This window comes from Pteropus alecto, unplaced genomic scaffold (assembly GCF_000325575.1).
Source record: "Pteropus alecto unplaced genomic scaffold, ASM32557v1 scaffold461, whole genome shotgun sequence".
NCBI classification, from domain to species: domain Eukaryota; kingdom Metazoa; phylum Chordata; class Mammalia; order Chiroptera; family Pteropodidae; genus Pteropus; species Pteropus alecto.
In genome coordinates, this window is record NW_006431079.1 from 4940063 (window position 1) to 4967137 (window position 27075).

The 27075-nt window shown below is 45.1% G+C and overlaps 1 protein-coding gene across 2 annotated transcripts in view; it reads left to right on the plus strand.

The window, feature by feature from the left end:
- SPON1 (spondin 1) overlaps positions 1–27075 on the plus strand; it is a 229932-nt gene that overhangs the window by 199552 nt on the left and 3305 nt on the right. Inside the window, exons 7-15 of one of the 2 annotated variants that reach the window (XM_015596502.2) lie at positions 5219–5283; positions 15555–15756; positions 16842–16982; positions 17447–17522; positions 18517–18699; positions 24247–24417; positions 24500–24667; positions 25457–25621; positions 26695–26958. In XM_015596502.2, the coding sequence (XP_015451988.1) occupies positions 5219–5283; positions 15555–15756; positions 16842–16982; positions 17447–17522; positions 18517–18699; positions 24247–24417; positions 24500–24667; positions 25457–25621; positions 26695–26958 (1435 nt within the window). The remainder of the gene's footprint in view (positions 1–5218; positions 5284–15554; positions 15757–16841; positions 16983–17446; positions 17523–18516; positions 18700–24246; positions 24418–24499; positions 24668–25456; positions 25622–26694; positions 26959–27075) is intronic. The other variant, XM_015596503.2, reaches the window with a different exon arrangement.

Below are 27075 nucleotides of genomic sequence, written 5' to 3' on the forward strand. Positions count from 1 at the left end.
AGTTTCCTCTTCTTTAGAAGTAGACAGTTTCTCTCCAACTCAGAGACCCTGTGCTCCCCCCTCTTCAACAAAACCAGTTCTCAGGACAGCATTAATATCAACAGTATGGTGAACACTGTCTGATAATTCTGTAAGTGTGGCTGCGATATTCAGCACTCAGAGTAGGCTCGGATATGCCTTTAAGAGCAGCAGGGGCACGGGCTAGAAGTGAGGCCTGACCTTTCAAGCGTGCCTGGCCCCCTGCACTGCAGCTTACTCTTCCCCCTAGTCCCCCCTAGTCTCCTAGTCCCCCCACCCTCCTGGTGATGGGTGTGGTCTACAGAGTCAGACTGAGATTTAAACTCTAGCTCTGCCATTGACTGTGTAACTCTTTTGGCTAAATAAATGTGTCTGAGGATTAAAAAGCAGATACCTACCTTGCAAATGTGCCGTAAAGATTAAATAAGATACTATATATAAGGTTATTAGCAAGAGCCTTGCACATACAAACAGTAGATCACTCTTTCTGTTACTGTTGTTTCTACTCCTTTCAATTATTTTCCCTCTCTGATTATGGATGGCATCCCATTTCTCTTCCTGGGGGGAAGAGGCCAGTTGGCTGGGCTGACTCTGAAACTACAGATCTGAGGCAGGACATGCTATGGTGGAGGAGGTTAGCCTCCCTGAGCGAAGGGGGCCTTGGGATGATGAACAGGCATGGGTCAAGACTGGACGATGAAGGCAAAAGGTCAGAATCCAGGAAGGTGCAGGAGCAGAGAAGGAGGAGCCGAGCAAGACGGGGGAGGTGACAGACTCAGGCCTTTTGCCATGGGCATGGCTGAGCTGCCTGGAGCTGTGTTGGGTGTGGCTCTGGGAGGCATAGGAGGGTCCATGTGGGCTAAGGTTGGTGAGAACGCTAGCCCCCAACCCAACGCTCCAGACTCACATTCTTACTCTCTCCTCTGCTGAGACTTGGTATCTCCTGATATCAATGTGATTTCTGCCTCCAACCAGCCCCAGGCCCCTTTCCACCCCACACAAACCCTCCTTCCTCTGGATCTGAGCTCAGCCTGTGGCCTATTTGGAGCTACGCGGTTCCTGAAAGCAGTAACTGTGATACCTGAGTATAGCTGTCTTGTCTTCCCAATATGTTTACCAAAAGAACTCATCCCCATGGAGATGGACAAGTGACCTGTAGTTTCTTTTCTTTATTTTCTTTTATTTTCTTTTATTGGCATATCTGTGGAAAGGAGCGAACATCATCCAAACGAGGCATGAACTTCGAATGCCCTGAAATACTTGGTTTGGAAAGGGTCCTATGGGGGATGGATAAGGGCCCTAAGGATTGTTGAAAGATCCTTCCTGTGCCTTAGAGACTTGTTAAAATGGCTTTTCATTTAAGTCTGCAATTTGGATTGCTTACTCTGAATATAAGTCCTTCATTCTTTAGAATGAAAAATGCCTAGTGCCCCAGTGGCCCCATCCAAGGCTCATCCGGCTACATAAACCTCCCATCATTGGTTCCCTGAGCCCCTCAGTTCCTCCGAGACATTGTGGGTTTGTAGACACAACCGTGGCCTCCACTTTCTGTACTCAAGCAGTACAAATCGATTCTAATATCAGCTTGACCTGAATGTAAGAATAAAAATAGTAGCTGATAGTTATGCTGATATAAGCACTGTATTAGCACATTGCATGAAATATGTCATTTAGTCCACCTAATGATCCCATGAAGTACATACTCTTTTTAACCCCATTTCACAGATGAGAAAGCTGAGAGTGGTCAAGAGACTTGCCAAAGGGCATAGAGCTAGTCAATGGTGCAACTAGATTTTGAACTCAGGCATGACACCGGAGCTTGGGCTCTCAATCACACTACTTTTCTGCCTGCTGTTTTAGTAAATACTAAAAAGGTTGAGAGAATCCAGTGTGTCAAAAGTTGCGAAGAAGTGGGCGCATATACATTCTTGTTAGAGTATAAATTGGGACAGGTATCTGGAGGACAAATTGGTAGGCCCTACCAAAAATTTAAATTTGCTTCATCTTTTAATCATTCCTAGGAATCTATGACACAGGAACGTTTGGGTTTGTAAACGGAAATGCATACACGAATGTTCGTCATAGCACCACTTATGGAAACAATTAAATATGCACCAGTAATCTTGGCTTAAAAAAAAATTAGAGAACATTCATGTGATGGAATTCTACATATATGTCAAAAGGAATGGTGTGGATTTGTGTTTTCAGAAATTTACTAATCAGCCACAGTGCTTGGACACAGGCACGAACAAGCCAGACACCCTCCAGTCCTGTACAGCTTAGGTTCTACCCCAGAATTTTGATGCATCAACAAAAATATTTTGCTTTCTAAATAAAATTTTACAGAATGCTCCTTTTTAAAAAAGAATTTTGTCGGGTAACATGAATGATAACAAACAAGGAACAATAAGCAGTTGATTCTGCAGATGGTGTGGAACCACTCGGTGAAACAAAGCACAGCATTGACAAGCTGTCTAATGCCTGTACACGTGGACCCACCATCCTTGGAGCCTCTGTATGAAAACATACAGACGGGATTTCATCACCGCATATAAACCCTAATTAAGGGCCCAAACGATTTTTGTTGCGTTATACACTGCAAAAGCAAAATCGACATGTCAGTAGTTGGGACTTGAAAATCGAGATTGTTTGTAATGCAGGTGAATCTGCAAGGCCTGCTAACTCGGTAGCCACCTAAACTCCGTCCACGTTGATTTTTTTCTTTTTAGTAAAGCATTTTTTTCAATGGCAAAACAATTGTCATCAGACAGGATCTCATTTCTTGGATTTCTTTTCTATGAGTCTTGACGTGTCTTACCATAATTTGAAGATCTCCAACATTCTAAATATCAATGAAAGGAAAGCTATGATGCTATACCTACTGCCATGGAAAGTTTCCCACGATTCATTATCAAAGAAAAGTATAAAAATCATGTTACAGGAGAAGATATTCAGTGTGATGCTATGTTTGTGGGGAAAGCTGTGTCTGATGTGCGCACACCCGTGTAGTCGCGTGTGTGTGTAGTAAAAGGTCAGGGATGATGCACACCAAACTGTAACATTCTGGAGAAGGAGAAGGAGGCAGAAGGCAGGGTAGATGCTAACGTGGAAAGTGCTCCGCATTTACATCGTGTGCTTCTATGATGCTAAATTTGTCTACATATGCATGTATTATTGTGGAATTAAAAATCAAAAAAGCATACCAGGAATTAAGAAATTGTCATGGAAATTGTATGGAGCTGCCGAAAGGTTTAGGTGAAGAATGGACATGGTCTGCTTTGCAGCAGTGTGGGGGGTGGGGGGGGGTGGGGAAGAGCAAGAAGATACAGGAGACAAGGAGACCGGTGAGGAGATGTAAGGGATGTTAAGGCTGTGAACTCAGTGGGACTTGGGACCTGAAGGAAGGAGAAGTTTAGTAGGAAGGTCTCGAAATGCTGTTCGATTCTAAGAAAAGTTTGGTTAGGCCAGTGGGGAGTCTTTGACCAGGCGGGGCCCACAGGAGGAGGAGCAGGGTTCTGGGGTCAGACGAAGAGCTCAGTGTGGGACAGGGAACAGGTCAGATGATTACAAGAAACCCGGGTCAAGGGAGATGCAGCGCTGGGATTTGGGAGATAGGTTCTGTGTCGCATGTGGCTTCATGGTAGGCAGCTTCTCGCAGTCATCCAACAGATATTTATTAGGAATGAATGAGGGAGACAGTCTCGACAAATAAAGAAATCTCTCGTGAGAAATGTGAACAGCTTGATTGGGACGTGGAAATGCTCGCCCTGCAGCCATGTGAATGTGAGGTGTCTATGCATCCAAAGATTCTTTCCTCTGGTCAGGAACCCCCAGGGAAGCCTGAGATCAAGAAGAGGCTGTGAGCTTCCCATGGGGGTGGGGGCTGGGGGGTGGGGTGTGGAGGCTTCTATGTCTTGTCCCTGTGGACCTCACTTCTGCCCTTCATCTCACTAGGAACATCTGTAGGCTCCCAGGCCAAGCTGGATCTGGCTAGGCTCCCCTCCTTTTGATGGCCCACCATCCAACAACCCCTGCCCTGGGCTGCGGACAAGGTGCTCCAGACCAGGAGGCCTTGAGGCACCTCTAATCTCCTTCCTTCCAGTTTCCTCAGGGCTGTGGAATTTTCTGGGCAAGGTATCCAACTAAGGAGAAGTCCATCAATTCATCCCAAATATGTTCTAGGGACCTACTGCCAGGTACGGCCGTAAGGACTGCGAGTCTCTGCCCTCCTAGAAATCAGGAACCTGCTCAGTCAGCAACGAAACTCATCCTTCCCCAGCCAGTGACATTCCAGGTTTTCTGTGCATCATGTATGGTGATGTCTGAGCATTTGCTGAGCCCAGGTCAGGGGAGGGAGGCAGATCCAGAACTAGTTGAATCCGCTGTGGGGAACACGCCCAGCCAAAGCCAAATTTGGGCTATGGAAGTATGAAGGCTTGCAGAGTATGATACCCCTCACCCTAAATATGTAATTGAAAATAAGAACCCAGACAAACCTCAAGGTAAAGTTTAGCGAGATCCACAAAGTTCTGATTTCCCCCCACAATGACAATTTCATGCTTTCTTTCAAAATGGTAACTGTCAAATTCTTCCTCAAAAACTTATTTTGGGTCCCCACACTTTAAGGGTGTTCTACACGCTGTCCAAAGCAAAATGGAGCAGAATAACAGGAATGGCACAGCGGTGTGGGCCCCCGGCTTCGTTCTGGCCTCCATAACGAAGGGACCCTGATCCAGGGCATGGGTCTCAACAGCAGAAGTGTCAGCCTCGGGGCTGACACTTGTTGGAGTCAGGTGTTGGGTGCATTTCAGTCTCTACTACAGTATGGCCTGAAGCAGGCCCCAGTCGGTGCCTGGACACAGAGCCCACAACCCTCTGGGCTGGACGCAATATGGAAGTCTGGCCATCCAAAGCAGAGTCCAAGTCAGAGCCTGGATCTAGGGGGAAGGGATGGGCTGAGCTGTAAACCAAAGGTGTGGTTCAATGGACACACCAGGCACACTGGACACTCAGCCCCACCTCCTGGGATTGCCAAGGCTCCAGGGCTTTCCACCCTTGGGTGGAATGGCTCCTACATCTAAGCAGATAGAGCCTCAATATCAGGTAAGTGAGTGGAGGCAGACAGTGTCACCATGTCAAAGCCCTCTCGTTCTCATGAGTCCAGCTTTCCTCACTAAATATCTGTGACTCTTTTTTGCAGAGTGATGAGGTCCTTACCGTCATCAAAGCCAAAGCTCAGTGGCCAGCCTGGCAGCCTCTCAATGTGTAAGTAACAAACAGACCCTGGCCCTGCCCAGGCCCTGTCCCAGCCTCGTGCTTGGAAACACCCACATAATGGCCACTGCAAGCCAGCTAGGTCATTAAAGTCAGCAGTACCTCTTAGATGGACAAACAGTCAAGGTGCATGGCCCATGTGTGGAGTATCACAGGTGTGCCTAGCTTCTCGGGAAGGCAGGCTTGGTCTCTCTTTCCCCCTAACACTGCAGATGACCGAAGCAGACGTAATGGTTAACTGGTATGTGTTCACTCATGCTCTCAGCCACAATAGGCTGAACACACATTTGCCCTCCACGCATACAGGTGTACTCACTCTAATCAAGTCCACTTCATGGAAAGCCAGGTCTACCCAGATTTCATTCTCAGTCCCCATGTCTTTTCATTCTCAGTCCCCATGTCCAGATTTCATTCTCAGTCCCCATGTCTTTTCTGTCTACTCTATTTCCTGGAGATTTCAACCAGGAATGCATTTTGGTGACCAGGGGTATGCTGATAGCTACCAAAACTACTACTCCCCCAGGTAAGTATGTTGGTAAATAGATAGACATATGATAGGTAGATAGATGATAGGTAGATAGATGATAGATAGATAGATAGATAGATAGATAGATAGATAGATAGATAGATAGATAGATAAATCCATCCATCAATTTCTTGGACACTTCTCTGTGAATGGCCCACATGGACCTTGAACTCATCATATCCATAATGCAACCCATTGCTAAGACCTATTGATTTCTTCCTTCTTAGTATCTCACAAATCAGTCTTCACCTGCCATTCTCTTGTCATTAGCTCAAGCCACCATCTTCTCTAACCTAGACTACTTCAATTTTTCCCTCTTCTACGGTCTGCCCCATCAAATCCCTCATTCATTCGTACTGTTAGCAGAGAGATCTTTTAAGATAGATAGATATAGATAGATAAGTAGATAGATAGATAGTAGATAGATAGATAGTAGATAGATAGATAGATAGATAGATAGATAGATAGATAGATAGATAGATAGACAGACAAACAGTGTTAATGTAAGAAATGTCCAAACCTGTAGGGAATTTTTATAGTAGTTTATCTGTGCCAAACTGATGACATATGCTAGGGGGAAAGATCTCAAATGCTCCAGAAAATAAGTTTTGCAACTTTTTTTATGTATTTGAAATTAAGGCAGGGACATAAGGAAGATTTTATGGAGGTGGGAGGAAGTAAGGTGGGGATTAGATTACAGGATAGTTAAAAAGATTATGTGCTTCTTGAGGATGGTTATGCCTTCGAGGGGTATTACTTCTGACATCTCAAATGTATATTAACCTAGATGCACAAGATCAATGGACAGGTCTTTTATTAAAAAGAATCCAAAACTGATTCCCTGCCTTAGAATCCTTCCGTGGCTTCCCTTAGTCTCCAGGATCAAGTCTGCACTCCTCGATTCACCTCGTGAGGCCACAGTGAGCATAACACACCTCAGCCCCTGCCTTCTCTTGCCCAGGGCTCACATCTCGCTGCTCCCTACTCTGCACCTCACTCCGGCCACCCTGTATCCCATGAAGTTCCTTGAACAAGCCTTGATTTCATTTATTCTTTGTGGATGTGAATCCTGGAGCAGACGAAGTTCCCAATGAATCACAAGAAAACGGTTTATGAAGAAGGGCTTGGCTAGCCCCTCGGGGGAGCAGCCTGCATCCACTAACGATGGCATTGCTGAAGATGGCAACCACATGGGGAATGTATGAGATACTGCTCAGTGCAGAATAGGAAACTCAAAATGATAGGAAGGGTAGTATGAGACATTCAAAAAAAGGGAAGACCCCAAGGAATGGGGTAGCAGGAGCTGAGCGAGGAGAAGCACCAACATGTGACCAGCTGGGAGCAGGGAAGCTGTTCTCAGGCACCTGGTGCCTACCTGTTGAACCATTCGGCAAATTAATGGCTCATTCCCTCCTATGCACCAGCCCTACCCACACAGCCTGTACCCTTTGGAAGGCCCAGATGAAGGAGACAGATGGTAGACAGAGTTTTACCACCCTAGGTCCACCCTTTGCACAAGTCCAATTAGCACCATATACACAGAAATCACATAATATAATGTTACCATGGTACCCCTTTACACTCCAAGGGGATAAGTGTTATGATGAGAATATGAATGGCTCTGGGACCCCAGAGAAGGGACACAAGCCGATCTAGGGCTGGGGAGAGGTCATGAGGTCTTTTTGCAGGAGGCACCAGGGGACTGAGTCTGGAAGGATGCTCCTTGGTGTAGGTGGTCCAGGTGTGGGTGGAACGGAGACTCTGAGTGGAGGCCTAAGGGGAGCAAGAGGGGACAAGGACAGCTGACCAAGGGCAGCCCAGCTGGCTGCATGGGGGCTTTTACTAGCTTGCTGTGATCTCCAAGCCTCGCTCTGGATCTCAGAACTCTGAGGACGCTGAGACCAGAGTACAGTTAACCCTTGAACAACACAGAGGTCAGGGATATTGAGCTCACACACAGCCGAAAACTGGTGTGTAACTTTTGACTGCTCTAAAACTTAACTACTAATAACCAACTGTTGACCAGAAGTCTTAGTAGCAATATAAACAGTTGATGAACACATATTTGTAAGCTTTATGTATTGTACACTGTATTCTTACAATAAAGTAAGCTAGAAAAAAGAAAATATTAAGAAAATCATAAGGAAGAATAAATGCTTTTACAGAACTGTATGTAGTTATTGAAAAAAAATTGCATATAAGTGGCCCACGCAGTTCAAACCTGTGTTTTTCAAGCGTCAGCTGTAGTTGAAAATTTGCCCAGCCTTGGAAGTGTCCTTCCCTCCAAAGAGAAGCAACAGAGGTAGAGCCTGCTGCCCTGGGCTCTCTCCTGGTGGGTGGGCATTTGCCTGAATCATGCCAGTCCCACCAGAAAACACTCATGTGGATTCACAAAGGCCTTCAGCCCCCACTGCATAATTAACATCGGTCAGAGAAAAGGTCCACCTTGAATCCTGTGTACTCAGCCTCTCTCTTCAGCTTCTCCCAGTTCCCAGGCTCCCAGAACCTACCCGTGAAGAATTCCTCACCTTTGGTCCTCCAAGCAGGCAGGGGCTTAAGGCCAGGAGAGGGTCGGGGACATTCAGGCCACAGAGTTTGTAGATGCCCATTTTTATACCACTAAGCAACCTTTATACCATTTTCCCTTAAGGAGTCTGGGTTTAGAAAGATGTAATACAAAGCAAGGTGCTTCAGGAAGGAGAGAGAAAGGGAAGGAGAGAGGAAAGGAAGAAAGACAGAAATCCTTTTACCTTGAGCACCTACTATGTGCCAGATACCCTACTAGGCACTTACATTCCTTATCCCACTCAATCCTCATACTAACCCCATAACGATCTCCATAGGGATTATGATCCTTACTTTACAGATGATGAGACTGAGGCTCATAGATTGTATGATGGGTCCAACATCAACTTCCAGCTCCGTCAATGGAGGAACTAGAATTCCAACAATATCCAGCTGACTCCAGTGCCTACACTTTTCACTACAACAAGTTCCTTCTAATTAAGTAACAATTCTTTCATTGTCCATTTTTTAATCAATCAAGACATATATATCTGCCAATCAGACTTCTGATCATCATGAAATTAGCAGTGTGACCACATCAAATTGCCTGACTCCTACCCCAAAACAAAATAAAACAAACTGTTGGCTTTCATTTACTCTGTGTCCCTCCATCAAGAATGACCACAACATTTAATTTCAACAAACATTAATTGGGGATCTCCAAAGGAAAAATACTGTGAAGATGCCTAGGGATGCAATGATGAGTAGAGTTTCTCATGGAGCTTACAGTTTAGTTGGGGAGAGACATTAACTAAATGATGACAAATGTAATGTGTCTATGACATAAAGACATAAGGTGCCATGAGAGTGTATGTTTTGGGACCCCAACGCAACCTGGGGGTCAGAGAAAACTTCCTCGAGGAAATGGGGATTGAGCTAAGAGTTAAGGAATCAATAGGAGTTAACTAGGTAAAGAAGCAAAGCAAGGGGAGAACATTATAGAAAATCTAGAGAGACTATCATGTGCAAAGGCCCTGAGGAGGAAGCAGAGCATAAACTACTAACGGGTCATGGTATGACCATATCCAGACATCGAAGCTGAGCTTGGTGTGGGGCCAACCCATGCAACATTAAAGATTTTGATTTTTGCATTAAGAGTAATGGGAAATCATTGAAAGGTTTTAAGCAAGATGACGACGTGATCAGACTTAGATTAAAACAACAACGGTAACAATACTGCGGCTCCATTATGAAAAGGATAAGAGTAGTTGAGGTGAGACCAGTGAGAAGCCTGTTGCATGAGGGAGAATTGATAGTGACTTTGGCTGGGGTGGTGGCAGAGATGGAGAGCTGCAGAGATCTGAGAAATGGGTAGGAGTAAAAACCGACAGGCTGCAGCGATAGGTTGGATAAGAAGGATGAGAGAGGCAAAGATGCTAAGATGTGTAATTAATGAGCTGGTGGGACCTCTCGGAAGATTTGGAACATCCGATGAAGTTCAATGGGAAAAATCGTGAGTTCAGGTCTGGATGGGATATGTTGGAGATGCCTTCAAGATAACCAGTTGGAGGTGTTAGGTACACAGTTAACTAGAAAGCTCTGAACCTCGAGAGAATTCTGCATTGAGTCATTAAGGAGTGGGAGACAATCAACGACAAGGCTGTGGATGAGAGAGGGACTGAGCATAAGTCAAGGGCCTAGGACTGAGCCCAAAGGAGCCCAACATTTAATGCTGAGGAGAGTTTGCCTGCAAAGGAAATAGAAAAGGAATAACAAAGAAATTGAGGAAGGAAGCTTGGTATCAGGGAAGTAAGCATTCAAGGAGAGAGTGGTCAGCCTGTGTCCAGTGCAGCTGAGAAATCAAGTAAGATTAGAGCTGCAAAATGCCTGTTGGATTTATCAACATGAAGATCTATCTGTGACCTTATTGAGACACCTTTCTGCTGAGTGATGGAGGAGAGAGGTGAACAGCCTGCACAGGGTGAAATGTGAACAGAAAGTGTGGTTATGGAGTCAGTGGGTACAGACAACTGTTCCTTGAAGTTTGCTGCTGTGAGAGAAGAGACTAGGCCGTAGCTCCAAGCGGATGAAAGAGTCAATGAACCTTTTCTTTTTTCTTTTTTTTAAGATGGGAGAGACTTTCTGAAAAATTGAAAAAAATATTTGGGGACGCCTTCCCACCCTTCACTCATCCCTCCAACTTCCTAAGACCTCAGTGGAATTAGTTGATGGCAAATGTTCAGACCCCCCCAAACACCCAAACCCTCTCCACTCAGCGCTACCAGCCTGTTAAATGAAAGTTATTTTCCTTTGATATTCCCATACCCTATTTTCCCCTTCCCTCTTCCAAATCTCATTAGGAAGTCAAATTAGGAAGCCGCCATGCAGCCAAGTTTTGTTTTGCAGGCGCAGCCCTGCCCCTCCTCACAGAGCCTGCTCAATTGAGGTTAATGGGATTCTGCCCTCCTTCGGGCCAGTGGAAGGCCAGGGTGACCTACTTTGTGGGGTCCTGCCCGTGGAAACTGACTTGTTTTTCAATGATCGTCATCTTTATCCACAGGACTGCTTTCAAAGGACAGCCATGAACGAACAAATTAGCTGCAGACTTGTTTAGCTCAATAAATCAAGCTGTGGCTCCGACAGCCCAGGGTGCAGGTAGAGACAGGAAAGAGATTCTGAACAAATCCCACATCCTCCATTAGTTCCTCTGATGCCTGAGTAGAAAATGCCCGGTTTTCCTGAAAATCGATTCTGAATTTCCACCACCCAGTTCCTCCGGTTTAGTCTGAATGCTAGGAATTACTGGAACTTTTTAAAAGAATTTTTATTCCCTTTCTTATAATGAGTCCTATAAGGACTGTAGTCCCCTTAATTATCCCCAGCTACTCTGTTTAATTAACATTTGATTAGACAATGGCCTGTGTTTTCCAGACAGATGAGTGGTAGGTGAACTGGAGACAGGGTCACCCTCTCCAGAAATCCTGCCTCTGGCGGACGGGTTCCCCATAATCACCCAAGCAATGGTTCCCGGAAAGGTCAGAGACGTCTTTCTCTCAAATTGGGGCTGAAGGTACAGGGCTCTCTCTGCCTCCTGTATCACGTGCCCAGATCCATCGATGTCCTTAGGATTGTAAAGGAAAATTGGCCTTGGACTAGAGGATCTTATCGGCCAGATGAACCCGGAGCCCTAGATGCCTCCAGGTTATAAACAGTTTTCCCAGTCAGGGAACCTCACCGAAACCTTCTTCCACCCACACAGGACTTCAGCCTAGTGCATGCCTAGTGCATGGTTTGAACGCCCTCCCGTGGCCATATTGCGTTTCTGCAACTTCGAAAGCTCTATTGAGGAGCCCTGAGAGACAGAACTCAACATTTAAATGACCTGAGTTACCAGGGACCTGAGTTACCAGGGACTTGAGTCACCAGTAACCCGAGTCTCGCTGGTGTGGATCTGTAATTTAGAACGGGATAGTAAATCTCTAGAAGGACCATAAAAATCTTTTATTGACTCTTTTGAGGTATTTTTGGAAGTTTTGCTTAGAAAAATGAATGAGAAAGAAATTAACATTTCCCAAGTCCTATTTTGTGTGACGATAAGCAAGTTCCTCACAAAAAGCCACGGGAGTAGGTAGGATGATGGGCCCATTTTGCAGATGTAGTAACTGCAAAGAGAGGTGGAGTCAAAGACCCTGTCACATAGCTAATAAGTAGCTAAACCAAGATTCAAATCCAACTGTCTCTTCTAGTGTCCTGTGTTCTTTCTACACACCAGCTGCCTCTCTGAAAATACAAAGACAAAACATTTCTTCGTGTCATCACTTGGCCTTCATTTTTTCTGGTGTGAATTGTCTGTTCATAACTTTATTGAGATTGTGAAATTTTTTTAGATTAGCTCTGTATATGCCGTAGATAATAACATTCGTCATTCACACTAGAGGGACGTCTTTTTGCCAACATGTCATGTTTTCTCTCTAATTTAATACTGTCGTTTTCATTATACAGATGTTTTTAGTCGATGTATGATTCAATTAGTTACCTTTGTGATTGCTTTGATTGTTTCAAAGCTGAGAAAAATAACATTTCTTTAACAGATTAGAAAACTTGACTTTTTTCCTTTGATCTGGTTGTTTTATATTTAACTAGATTTTTGCGGGGGAGGGTGTATGATATTAGATGTGAAGCCCATATTTCTTAATTGCAATTAAATTAGCCCAACCCCACTTGTTGCATAATATTTCTCTAATTTCATATAAATCCTTATGTAAAGTTTCTGGGACCTCCACTCTGTGCCACTGATTTATATTTCTTTCTTATCTTGACTATTACATCATTTTAATTATCATGCTTTATAATATATTCTATTATATGGTATAGCCAGATAAACTCTCTTTGCTAAAAAACTGATTAAAATTTAAATTCCAGATAGAAAAACGAAACCAAGTTAACAAAATACCGTATATGGGGAAATATGGCATATAAGAAAGCATGATGAATACGATTTTTTTTTATGGGTTGGACAAATTAAAGAAATCCAATCATATCTAGCATTTCCTAAATTAAATTCACATATATTCTTATTCATTTCATTATTTTAAATAGCATTTTTATTACAGAAGTAATAAATACTTTGAGCTGATTTTTAAATTACATTTGAAGGTCAAAGGAAGTACAAGAGCTGCATATTCATTTCCTAGATTAAATCATTTATTTCAACAAATATTTGAGGAGAATCCACTGCACACCAAGTTCTAAGCCAGGCACTGGGATTCAGGAGCGAACAAGACAAAAATGGTCCCTACTCCATAGGAACCTAGGGGGAAAGGCGGAGATTAAACAAGACACCCAAGGAAAGAGTAAGTTCACCGTGCACTGGGAAGTTACACAAGGCATCCTAAGCAATTTGGAGAGAGGTCAAGAAGCGCCTCTTCCAGGATGCATTATGTAAAGCTGAGGGCTGAGGAGTGAGAATTGTCTAATCAAGAGTATGAGAAAAGAGCAGGGCTAAACTGAAGACATTAGAAAATCGCTCCCAGGCCCTTAGAGATTTAAATTCACCTTATCACCCAACTAAAGTCAGGTGTTTTGTGCAGGGATTGGTTACTGCAAATTTCCTGCCTTTTGAAATACATACTAAGATCTGGTCAAAATGCATTTGCAGAGGATGGTTTGCCTAAGGCCTTGGAAAACACAAGGTTCTCAGATGGTTACATCTAACAGCAGGGCGTGTTGGATTGGGGGAGGGGTGTGGCTTGGTTTCTCCTGCTCTGGATTCCTGAGCAGAGCTGTTTTTATCCCATTAGGATGTCATGATAAGTAGTGTCACCCATAGGGTACAGGATTTAAATAGCTAAACTGACCCAGAGCCACATGCTTGGGGAGATGGGAAGGTAATAGGTGTAGTGGTTGGTCTCTATGGCAATGGAAGAGGAAGGCTGTTCTCCAAGGCACTGCTAGACTTCCAGGGGCCAAGGGCCAAAGAGAGTAGGGGGATAAAGCAGCCCCACCCAGATGCCAGTGCTCTCTGTCTGGCTCTTAATGGAAGGCAGGTCCCAGACCATGTCCTATTAGTCCCTAGGGAGCAATGCTGGAGCTCCCCAGACTTTTTCTAAAGGCCAGGTCTTAAAAGAAGCTGCTAAAACCACTGACCTACATGCCAGAAAATGCACACATTGGGAAAGGATCATGGTAATACTAATAGCTCAGGTGCCAGGCACTGAGCCAAGTACAGTATACAAGCTCTCTCACTGAGCACTCAGAATAACCCTTGGGAGTAGAGATATGGGGATCCCCATATTATAGGTTTGGACACTGAGGCTCAGAAAGGTTTGGTAATTTGTCCAAAGATGCATAGCTATAACAAGTGGTGTCAGGATGCATACCCACGCTTCCCCCTCTGTCTGCTCATTGTTTGATCCCATCTGGCCTGCCAGAACCCAAGGGGTCCAGTTCCACAGGGCCTAACCAGGTCTGGAGTCGCTGCTTTCTGGGGACAGGTGAGGGTAGCCAGAAGCAGCTGATCCCAACAGAGGGACACAGGGACTCTTAACAGCTGAGGTGGACCAGCTGCCAGATGGACTGAACAGATGAGTTGGTCCCCAGCCAAGGATTCTTCATGATTAGCAGCCTGGGGGTGTAAAATCAGGCAGAGCTGCCTTCAGACCTTGACCCCTACTATCTCTAAGTTCATGAATATCTATACACTTTGCTTTCTTCTCTATAAAACGGGATAATAATTCTAACCCCGCAGGATTGCCATGGGAGTGGGTCTGCCACCAAGTGTGTGCTGAGTGATTATAAGTCTCCGACTACCACCATTGATCTCACACAGCCCTCGCCACTCTTAAGACCTCTTCTCAGCAACCCAAGGAGACAGGTTGAAGAACTGCCTCTTGTAGGTGTCAGGGCCTTGCTACAAGTAGCCTCTTGAGGGCAATGGAGGTAGCGGGATGAGGGAGACGCCCCCTTTCATGGCCCAACGTATGTCTCGGTAGAGTGAAAAGGGGGCGGGGGGAGGATTTAGAAATTGATGATAAAAAGAACATTGACCTTGAACTAATATGGACTTGGTTTGTGGTCTCTGTCCTGCAACTTCACTTTGTGACTTTGGACAAATTACAAAATCCTTCTGAGCCTCAGTTTCCTCATCCATAAATTGGAGTCAGTCATCTTTATCCCAGGTCTGTTCTGAGGATTCACTGAGAACATATAAGAAAAGGCTTGGGGCATTGTTAGCAAGCTTTTATTTGTAAAGACCATCTAACATACAACACAGCTGGGAGCACATAGAGCACAGAGTATTTGTTCACTCATTTATTCAGAAACATTTACCAAGCATCTACCTTGTGCCAGACACTGTTGTAGACACTGGAAATAAGCCATGAATAAGGTAGATGAAAGCCCTGCTTTCCCATAGCTTACACTCCAGTGAGAGGTGACAGTCAATAAAGAGCTAAACAAATAAATAAAAAAATACAAAATAACTGTAAGTGCTGTGGACACATTGAAACTGGAGAAGGTAGTAGCATATGGTTCTCTCTATGTGCGGCCAATGGATGGACTCAAGGAAGAGAGGCCTGTAAAACAGTTGTGGCCAAAGGCAGAGCTCAGTGAGAGACTGAGAATCCGCCTTCCTTCTGTGCCTCTCACCCTTTAGCCATGGTCTGGCCAGATGTCCTTCGGAGTGTGTGTCCCTGAGGCCCCTAGTGTAATGGTCACTGTGTTTGGTTTCCAGGAGAGCAGCACCCTCGGCTGAATTTTCTGTGGACAGGACGCGCCATTTAATGTCCTTCCTGACCATGATGGGCCCCAGCCCCGACTGGAACGTGGGGCTGTCTGCGGAGGACCTGTGCACCAAGGACTGTGGCTGGGTGCAGAAGGTGGTGCAAGACTTGATTCCCTGGGATGCTGGCACTGACAGCGGAGTGACCTATGAGGTAGGTGTGCGCCTTGAGGGGCGGATGACAAACCTTGCCCAGCACCTCCTCCTTGCCCAGCCCTGTTCTAGGGGTCCTGGACAAGAGCTGAGTCTAGCCCAGGCTATGTCTTGAATGAGCTCACAGTGTGGTAGGGGAGGCCAGCATGGTCTCGTCATCATGTGCTCACATGCAGTCTGATTTGGACTCTAGAAAGTGTCCATGCAGCTGGCCAGGGGAGCACGGAGAGGCAATCTGCTCATAAGCAGTTTATAGGTAAGCATGGGAACAGCAGGCAAAAGGCAAATGCATAGAGGAGAGAGTGAGTGTGAGTGTGAGTGTGAGTATGTGTGTATGTGTATGAGAGAGAGAGAGAGAGAGAGAGAGAATGGGGACCAGAAGGAAGTCGATGTACATTAGGGGCTGGGCCATATTCCAAAGGTTTTGGACAGCCAGGCTAAGGAGTTTGCAGTCTCTCCTGAATATTTCCTTGATATTTCTCAGATATGGTCTGCACACCAGCTGCATCAAAATCTGGAGCCATCAGCACACCAATAGTAGAACAATCTAGAACAAATGATGGTAAACTATGGTTTGTAGGGCAAATCTGGCCCACCACTTGATTTGAAATAAAATTTTTGAACCCAGCCTCACATATTCGATTACATATCGTCTGGGGCTTCTTTCTCACTGTAACAGCTGAGTTGAGTCGTTGGGACAGACACGGTTTGGCCCACACAGCCAAAAATACTTACCATCTGACCCTCTGCAGACAAAAGTTTGCCGACGCCTGGTCCTGTAGGAAGAGCTCTGGGCTCAGGCCAACCCGGCTTAGCCATTTCCTAGCTGGGACGATCACTCTGAAACTTGGCTTCTTCATCAGGGCATAATCCTACTGTGTCCATGGGAGAATCTGAAAATATAAGTCTACAAATTTCCACGCACAACACATGGCATGAATGGAATTCCATAATATAAATAGTAGTTATATTTGTTAAATTCCTGTCAAGGTTTTTGTTCTGATCGCATTACAATCAAATTGCTTTTGTGGTTTTTAACCAGTTTTATTTCCTACTCTCTGTGTCTGTGTTTTTCCCCCACTGTAGTCACCCAACAAGCCCACAATTCCCCAGGAGAAAATCCGGCCCCTGACCAGTCTGGACCATCCTCAGAGTCCCTTTTATGATCCAGAGGGCGGGTCCATCACTCAAGTAGCCAGAGTTGTCATCGAGAGAATCGCCCGGAAGGTATTGGGTTAGAGCTCACCCTCGCACAGAACTTTTCTACCAGGAGTGCAAAGAGACTGTACCCCTTTCTGCTCTAGAATCATGGAGCCCCTGGCATATTCCAGGATATAGAATTCTTGGGCTTCCCAAGGCTTCTAGAATGCAAATTATTCATAAAATATAAATGAGCAAAATGAACATAGTAGTGGAATTCGATGATCAACTGAATGATTTGATCCAGGCAAATAGGTTTCATCCCGAGTCTCACAATTGATTACTAATGTCTGCCACGGGTCAAGAACAAGGAAGCTGTGAGTTTCTTGCCATTCCTTTTTCAGTCAGTCTGATTGTAAATTTTGGCCCAGAACTCCACGATGGCCTAGGATTTGTATACAGGATGAGCCTTAGATTTTATATCCTCCCTCATCTTTCTCCAACACATTCCATTCTTTAATGTGAGCCCTCCAAGTAAAATTCCTTTGCAGGGGGAACAATGCAATATTGTACCTGACAACGTGGATGATATTGTAGCAGACCTGGCTCCAGAGGAGAAAGATGAAGGTATGTCGTTTCCCTTTGTTGCCGGTGGCAACATAAATTGGCATGATCTTTTGGGAAAACAATTTGCTAACATGTTTTAAAAGCCACAAATATATCATATCCTTTGACATGGTAAACCCATCTTTATGGATTTCTGTTTGCAAGAAAATCCAAAGTAAAGCCAAGGCTAGGTACAAAATGTCGAAGGATTGATGCCAGTACGACCCTGGAATATGTATTAACAGTATCGGGCCTTCGAAATGATTATGTAGATAGAATTTGCGTAGGCTTCACAGTACTCAGATCCCTCTCTGCTTTGGCTCTTGCTGGCCTGTGAGGCAGGTGTGGGTACGTCCACTCCAGCAAGGAAAGTGAAGCCCAGATCCTTCAGTCAGGAGGGAATGGCAGAGCCATAGCTTCAGTTCAAGTTTTCTCACAGCATCTCGAGCCAGACAACCTGGGCTCTCCTCTGTGGCTTTGGGCAAGAAGCTCACCTTTCTACCACAGTTTCCTCAACTATTACATGGGGATAATAGTAGAACCTGCCTCTTAGAGGGTTGTCATAAGGATCAAATGAAATAAAACATGTAAGGTTCTTAGAATGATGTCGGTGCATAATAAGTGCTTAGGGAACATGGGCTGCCCTTATTCTTACCATGACACCTGTGTATGGCATCACTGGGAAGATGAAGCAGCAACCCAAAAACACCTGTGCTTCCCCAAATTGCCTATGATATGCCCACACCTGTTTGGAAATGATGAGGGACCGTGAATGAAAACGTTCATGTGTTGAGGGGAAGAGATAGTAAGAGAATCTTTCCTTATTATTAGGTTATTTAGACATATATTAGCAGAATGCTAAAATATAATTAAAGGGAAGGGACTGGCTGCTTCCATTTCAGGAGTTCCAGACTCATGGAGGCTGGTCAAGCCTCTTAAATGAGCTTGTCTGGGGAGAGGGCCAGGCCCAGCTGCCACAGGCTCCCAAGGAAAACATGTCACATACTCTTCCCAGATGACACCCCTGAAACCTGCATCTACTCCAACTGGTCCCCGTGGTCCGCCTGCAGCTCCTCCACCTGCGATAAAGGCAAGAGGATGCGGCAGCGCATGCTGAAGGCACAGCTGGACCTCAGTGTTCCCTGCCCTGACACCCAGGACTTCCAGCCCTGCATGGGCCCAGGCTGTAGCGATGAAGGTGAGGAGACAACCCAGGCCAGCAAGTGGCTGGCAGAAGCTCAGGAAGAGAGGGTTCTGCCTGGCGATGCTGATCCCTCACACCCAGTCAGGCAGTGTCCCCTAGTGGGGCACCACGACCCTGACTCTAATTTTCAGTGGAGTCCACCTAGGGCAGCCCCCCATCTCCAACAGTGTCTCTAGGACTCTGAACACAGATCATGTCATACAACATCAAAAGGATTCTTCGTATATTCTTTTCTTATTATTAAAAATTATTGGGGTGACATTGATTAATAAAATCAAATAAGTTTCAAGTGTACAGTTCAACAGTATGTTGTATGTATGTATATTGCATTGCGTGTTTACCACTCAAAATTAGATTTGTCTTCCATTACCCAATATTTGACCCCTTTACCACTATCTACCTCACCCCTACTTCCCTCTGGTATCCACTAATCCACAGTCTGTGTCCATGAGTCTCTTTATTTGTCATGTTTGTTTGTTGCTTTCAGTTATAGATGATTAGATAAAGGAGATGTGGTACATATATACAATAGAACATTACTAAGCCACAAGAAAAGATGAAATACTGCCATTTGTGACGACATGCGTGAATCTTGAGATACTCATGTTAAGTGAAATAAGTCAGATGGAAAAGGTTGGAAACCATGTGATTTCATTCACATGTGGGATATAAAACTGAAAATAATTCTTGAGATTGACTGACCACTCCGCTCCTTCCCAGCCATGCAAGAAAATAAAGAGCTAGCAAATATCTTAGGACAAATTACAGATAACAATCAGCCTGCTTCTAGGCCTTAACTCCAATCCCTTTTTAAAAATCAGGCGAACAGGTTGGGCAACATTGAATCCAGATCCATTCCCCTGATTCTGTGTCATTCCCAGGCCCTCAGGTATGTCCCACCTCGGCCTTAGTCTGAGTCAGAGCACTCACTTCCTTGTGTTAGGACCTTGGAGCTGATTGCAGGAATTCTCAGACTGTCTCTCTCTCTGCAGCTGCTCAAAGGTCAGGCTTGAACTATGAGCTTGCACCACTTATATCATGATTGCTCAAGATTTAAGATGGCACTAAGCTGACTGCTGTGCAAAGGTCAGCTGACTCCTCTGGACAGGTCTACACTCTGTACTCTGTGATCTTCTGTCTCAGAGGTACAACGAGGCAACAGGGCCTCCAAATAACAAGATGTATAGGCTGAGGTGGTGTATGACAGGAAGAAAACCACTTCCAAGCTGAGGATAATTGAAGAAAGCTTACCCCACTGCAAGTCATTCGCTCTCTGGCTCTTCCTGGGGACAGCCTTGAACACCTCTCCTGGCTGCACAGTGGTTAATTAACTGAGCCCATGCTAAGACACTTCGAAGGGGTGTGAACCTTGCCATAGACAGGCCATTCCCACAAACAGGCAGGGGGCAGGAAGGAAACGTTGCAGGTGCTCTCTTTGGGGGTGCTGGAGCTGGTTGGTGTCTGTCTGACGGAGGCCTGCAGTGGAAGTTAAGGTCTCTAACTTCCCCTCCACAGGGAACAGTCCTTCCTCACACTAATTCAGGGGGCCCCCACGTCATAATGACAGTTCTGAAATGTTGGGCTGCGCCTGCTTTTTCTTATTTCCAATTTTTTTTATTGTGGTATATAACATCAAATTTACCATCCTAACTGTTTTTAAGTGTACAGTTCATTGATATTAAGTAAATTCAAATTGTGTAACTATCACACTGTCCATCTCCAGAACTATTTTCATTTTACAAAACTGAAACTCCGTACCCATTGAACAATGATTGCCCCTCCCCCCTCTCCCCAGCCCCTGGCAACCACCATTCTACTTTCTGTCTGAGTTTGCCTATTCTAGGGACCTCATATAAGTGGAATCCTACAGTATCTCTTTTTGTGACTGGCTTGTTTCACTTAGTATAATGTCCTCAAGGTTCATCTATGTTGTAGCATATGTCAGAATTTACTTCCTTTTAAAGGTTGAATGACATTCCATTATATGTATATATTACATTTTGTTTATTCATTCATTTGTCGATGGACACTTGAGTCGCTTCTACATTTTTAACTGCTGTAAATAATGATGCTATGAACATTGGTGTACAAATATCTTTGAGACTGATTTCAATTCATTTGGGTGTATATGCAGAAGTGGAATTGCTGGATTACACGGTAACTATTTTTAATTTTTTGAGGAAACGCCCTACTGTTTTACACAGCTTCTGTACCATTTTACATTCCCACTAACAGTGCACAGGGTTTCAATTTCTCTACATCCCACCAATACTTGTTATTTTCTATTTTTATTAGATAGTAGCCATCTTCACGGGTGTGAAGTGGTATCTTGTGGTTTTGATAGCATTTCCCTAATGATTAATGATGTCAAGACTCCTGTCTATGTGCTTACTGGCCATTCATGTATCTTGTTCAGAGGGATATCTATTCAAGTCCTTTGCCCATTTTTGAATCGGGTTGTTTAGTCTTTTGTTGTTGACTTTTAAGAGTTTCCTCTGTATTCTAGATATAAATCCCTTGTCAGATATATGATTTGCAAATATTTTTCCCTATTCCATAAGTTACCTTTTCACTGTTTATAGTGTCTTTTCATGCACAAAATTTATTTTTCATGAAATTCAATTTGTCTACTTTTTCTATGACTGCCTGGGCCTTTGGGGTCATATCCAAGAAATCACTGCCAAATTCAATGTCATGAAGTTTTTGCCCTATGTTTTCTTCTATGAGTTTTATGGTTTTATCTCTTACATTTAAGTCTTTGATCCATTTCGAGTTGATTTTTGTATACGGTGGTAGGTAAGCATCCAACTTAATTCTTTTGTATGTGGATAACCAAATTTCCTAGCACCATTTGTTGAAAGACTGTTCTTTTTCTATTAAATGGTCTTGTCAAAAATCATTTGACAACATATGTGAGGGTTTATTTCTAGACTCTCTATTCTATTCCATTGGTCTATATGCCAGTACCACGCTGTTTCGATTACTATAGCTTTGTGGCAAATTTTGAAATCAGAAAGTGTGAGTCTTCCAACTTTGTTCTTTTTTTTTCAAGATTTTTATTGTTGTTGTTATTTGGAGGCCCTTAAGAGCCTATATGAATTTTAGGATAGAGTTTTCTGTTTCTGCAAATATAACTGCTTTTTGTAGTTGGGGTCCATGTTCCCCAGAAGCTACCCCACTTAAGGCCAAATAAATAGAGTTCTCTTGTGCCCCATTAGGTTCCCGTCTGCATTTGATCATTTGGGGGTGCATTTAGAAAATGAGATCCCTTTGGACATTCAGAAGGAATTTAATGACAACATCAGTATACATTTTATTGTGGCAACTACATCTTAGAGTTTCTTCCTAATTATCTGAGCCAGCCAGGCCTTGTCATCCCTCCCCACTTCCAGGGCACCACTAAATGGATCCTTTGCAAACAAATATCTGATCATGTCACTCCCTAACTGAAAAACTTGTGGCTCCCTATTGCCCTTGTGCAAACTCCACAGCTTAATTTATTGGCAAAACAGTCCTGCAGAGAGCCAAGGTAAAGGACTGGAAAAACAAGCACTCTGACACTCATCCAACACAGTTAACATTATCCTGCAGTACTAAAAGACACGCTGTCAGTAAAGGCACCTGAAGACACTTGAAGAGATGAGCCTATTGAGTCTAACCTCTTCCTCTCAGAAGACACTCAGGCTGGTTGTGAGGGCATTCTGCCTGCCCAGAAGGAAGCCTGAATTGGGGCTTGTCAAGCCCTACACCCCAACCAGATCACACTGGAACATATTTATCTTATTTGGTTGTACATGTATCTTCAGTTAGCTTTGCCCCGGCTCTAACGTGCAGGTTCCAGCTATGATTTCTTGCTGCACTACCAGCACTGTCTAGCTACACTGTCTACATGTTAAATAACAATGTGTCAATATCACACATGTGCAAGTGACAGCCTGTAGACATGTGCAGGCTGGCCTCACACTCCGACTTTAATTGTCCTTTCTAATTTCATCTCCTAATACCACACACATATACACTCTGTACAGGGTTTTTTGAATGAGCAGTTCCCTTCACCTTAAATGCAAATATTTATTACCCCACGAAGTACACTCAGATGTGCCCTCTTGTGTAAAATCTTCTCAGAACTACCAGAAGGAGATCCTCCCCTCTTCTGTGCTCCCCAATTCCTTGGGCTTCTCTTTGTTGTCCTATTTTCAATAGCTGGAATTATTGTCTGTTTTATGTGCCTATCTCTCTCTGTCTCTCTGGAGTAGAACAAGATCCATATCTTACACATCTTTTTAACCTCAGACCATACCAACTAAGCATTCAGTAAGTCTTTATTGACATGAATAAATAGATGGATGGTGGATGGATGACTTCATTTTCTTCTTTTTAAAGAACTAAGCAAGACATGTACACACATATGTGCACACATGCACACACATACACATGCACACACACAAACCTGTGTTTCCACCAGGTGCAGCACCCCACAACCACCTTTGAAACAGGACCTTCAAGCCATGTTTGGAGGTTCAATTGTATTTTTCACCAACCTCTTGACTGTCTCCTATATAATCATGGCCTTTGCTGACACCCACTGATGGGAGCAAAGCCTTATATAGTCCAAGACATCAACGCAGAAGGCTGGCTATATTGCCTTCCTCATTCTTCCTCTATATCCCCTTCTCCTGACACATGCAGACATTCCCTGCCCCTTTTTATCAGCTGAGGTCTTCTCTTCTTTGTTACCAACCTCAGCTGAGGCACTGAGATGCCTGTGGCCACTTAGTATAATCTGCCCTTTGGGCACAGATCAGCCCTGTGGACATAGCCCTGTGGACACAGATCCCTATGTTCCAAGGCCAGTCATACTTTCTACCCTCAGGAACAAAATTATCTCATCTATTTTTCTAGACTAGAACTGGTAGCTTTAAATAATAACTAAAGTCTCAGGCTCCTCTGAGCAAAAGAACTTTATGGTATCTCAGAATATATATATAGATATATTTGCTTTCCACTGCTGTCCAATGGAACTTTCGGTCATAAAGGGAATGTTCTATATCTGCACTGTCCAATATAGTAGCCACTAGCCATACATAGCTAGTTAGCACTTAAAATGTGGTTAGTGACTGAGAAAATGAATTTTAAATTTTATTTAATGGTCTTAAATGTGATACATCCCAAACCTTAAAATGGATTGCGACTTATCTTAAATTATATGTAGGTTAAACTATATCATATCCCACATATATTATATATTATATATGTGTAAAGCCAACCAAGCATCTTTCATATGTACTGGCACAGGATAAGAAGTAATCCTTACTGAGTGCCCCCATGCACCTGGAAAAAGGCATTTCATTTCCTCTTAGAGAAGTTCCTGGTTTAAAGATTTATACTACCTTTTATGTTCTCTTCCATCCTCAACTGCCTAAATCCCTGTGAAAGCCAGCTGGTTCCTTCTTGATTCCCGCCCTTGGGTGGCGGGGTCGTGTCTGGCGCGCCCCCTGGCGCGCGGCACTCGCACTGCAGCGTCCGCTCTGTGTGTTACAGATGGCTCCACCTGCACCATGTCCGAGTGGATCACCTGGTCGCCCTGCAGCATCTCCTGCGGCATGGGCATGCGGTCCCGGGAGAGGTACGTGAAGCAGTTCCCGGAGGACGGCTCCGTGTGCACGCTGCCCACCGAGGAGACGGAGAAATGCACGGTCAACGAGGAGTGCTGTGAGTGGGGCGCCAAGCGGACGGGGAGGGCATGGGGTTCCCGAGGCCGCCGATGCGACTCCAACGCCCTGGGACTTCCCAGCTCCCAGCAGCTGCCTGATGACCGAGTGGGGCGAGTGGGACGAGTGCAGCGCCACCTGCGGGATGGGCATGAAGAAGCGGCACCGCATGGTCAAGATGAGCCCAGCAGATGGCTCCACGTGCAAGGCCGAGATGTCTCAGGCAGAGAAGTGCATGATGCCCGAGTGCCGTGAGTGGGTGTGGGAGGTGGGGACCGGGACAGTATGGAGGACCACAGCGCCCCCGACTACCATCAAGGTCCACCGTCCTTGCAGGGCACCACTAGGAGCGAGATGAGGGCCACAGGTGTGTGGACATCAGTCAGACACAGAGTGTGGCCTCCTCTTAGGGACATTCTGAGTAATACTAGAGTGACACCTGGATGGCCTCTGGATAGAATTCACCTGTGGCTGTTTTATAGGCCCCCAAAGTAAATTTGTGGGGTTATAATACTTTTATGTAGATGTACATCCCCCAGGTCACTCTAGGCCCCTCACTCTTGTTTTAAATCGGATTTGATTGGCCCCATAAAGGATTACAACCCCTGCTCTATGCACAAAGGCACATAGGCCACATATGTACATCTGCACAAAGGCACATACACATCCTAGAGGTTTAAAAATGCATCACTGACCCTTTTAGTGCATGGTTCCTGGGGCATGTGGGATGTTTCTGTCTCTAGACCCTACTCAGACCCTCAGTGGTGTTTCAGATGGGGCGTGTATTCATGTTACTGAACCACATCTGATGTCACAGCATGGCCGCTAGTGGGGCCATGGGAGATGCAGGTGAGTGACAAGAAGAGCAGGAGTCTGCTGAGACAGTTCTTGCCCCATGGGGTTCATTTGGGTTATCTGAACCCATTGGTCAATTTCACTTTATTCCAGGGGCTAGAGCAGGCCAGGGGGTGGAGGGCACAAGGAAATCAAAGAAAGCAAAGGGGGCCTGTTCTCAGTGGCAAACCTGGCTCTCGGCCTAGACACCATCCCCTGCTTGCTGTCCCCATGGTCCGAGTGGAGCGACTGCAGCGTGACCTGTGGGAAGGGCATGCGGACCCGCCAGCGGATGCTCAAGTCTCTGGCCGAACTTGGGGACTGTAATGAGGAGCTGGAGCAGGTGGAAAAGTGCATGCTGCCCGAATGCCGTAAGTCCTGGAGCCCCTGCAAGCCCGCCACTTGTCTTCCTGTTAACCAGCCCTGTGCAGAGATCAGTCCTAGGTCGTAGAGTTCAACTGTATGCTGGGGAGAAAGGGTATGGGTTTGGACCTCTGTGTTAGCAAAGTTATTTAAACTCTCTTCAGTAGTAATGAGGATGGCAATAGTCAATAATAGTCAATAGCAATAGTCATCCCCTCATTAGTAGTGAGAATCTCACTATTATCTACAAAACACACAAACTGTAAGTTGCTATGAAGTCTAAAAGGGAGACTTAGATGAAAAACACTTAGCACAGGCTCAGTAAACTTTAGTTCTTTCTCTCCCCCACCTCACCCCCAATTACAGGCTGTCTGACCGATGGATTTTCCAAGCTTTTTAATTTTATTCCTCCTCCCTGTGACCATTTTATTTACCCATGCCCAGAGGGTGGACATTAAATCAACAACTCCTATTCCCTTGCAGCCCTGATAGGACCAGCCAGCAGGAAAACAAACCAGGCCCTCAAAAGCTTGCTTCCCAGCCCCATCTCCTCCCAAATCTCTGTGATCAGCTGTATGTATTACATGGGGACTAATCTTCAAGGGGAGAGAGCCTGTTTTTCTGGCTAGTCTTCCAAGAGAGCTCCTCTCTTAGGTAGTGGAAAGTCAGACACACTTGCTATGTTTTTTTGGCTTCCTCTGAAATGCATTTGCAATCTTTCATGCTCCCTCTCCCTTATCTCTCGGGCTGCTTGCCCAGATTCAGATCTATTCTAGAAGCTCACAGAGCAAGGCAAGAGGCTTTGAACACATCTTCAAAGTCTCCCCAAAGCCATCTTAAGTAATAGAGAGGCCATAAGATGTGGGTTATGACCCGGGCACTGATTCTACCTTGACTGCTTACCTACCACGTGCACTGGATGAAATCAGTCTGCCTTTGGAGCCTCAGTTCCTTCTGTAAAACGAGATAACAGCACCTGCTTTGCATTTCTCATAGGCTTGCACTGAGATGTTCAAAAGAGTGTAAGTGACCATGCCTTGTTTCAGACATGATACACTCATACCCATCTGTGTCTTGCCAGCCATTGACTGTGAGCTCACCGAGTGGTCCCAATGGTCGGAATGTAACAAGTCATGTGGAAAAGGCCACATGATTCGAACCCGGATGATCCAAATGGAGCCTCAGTTTGGAGGCGCACCCTGCCCAGAGACCGTGCAGCGAAAAAAGTGCCGCATCCGGAAATGCTTCCGAAATCAGTCCATCCAGAAGCTGCGCTGGAGAGAGGCCCGAGAGAGCCGGAGGAGTGAGCAGCTGAGGGAGGAGTCTGATGGGGAGCAGTTCCCAGGTACTGCTCCCAAGTGTGAGGCTGAAATTCAGGGAGACGTCAAAGTGGAGGGAATGAGTGGGTCCTGAAGAACTTGCAGGAGTTTGCCAGCTAGAGAAGAGCATCCAGGCAGCAGGA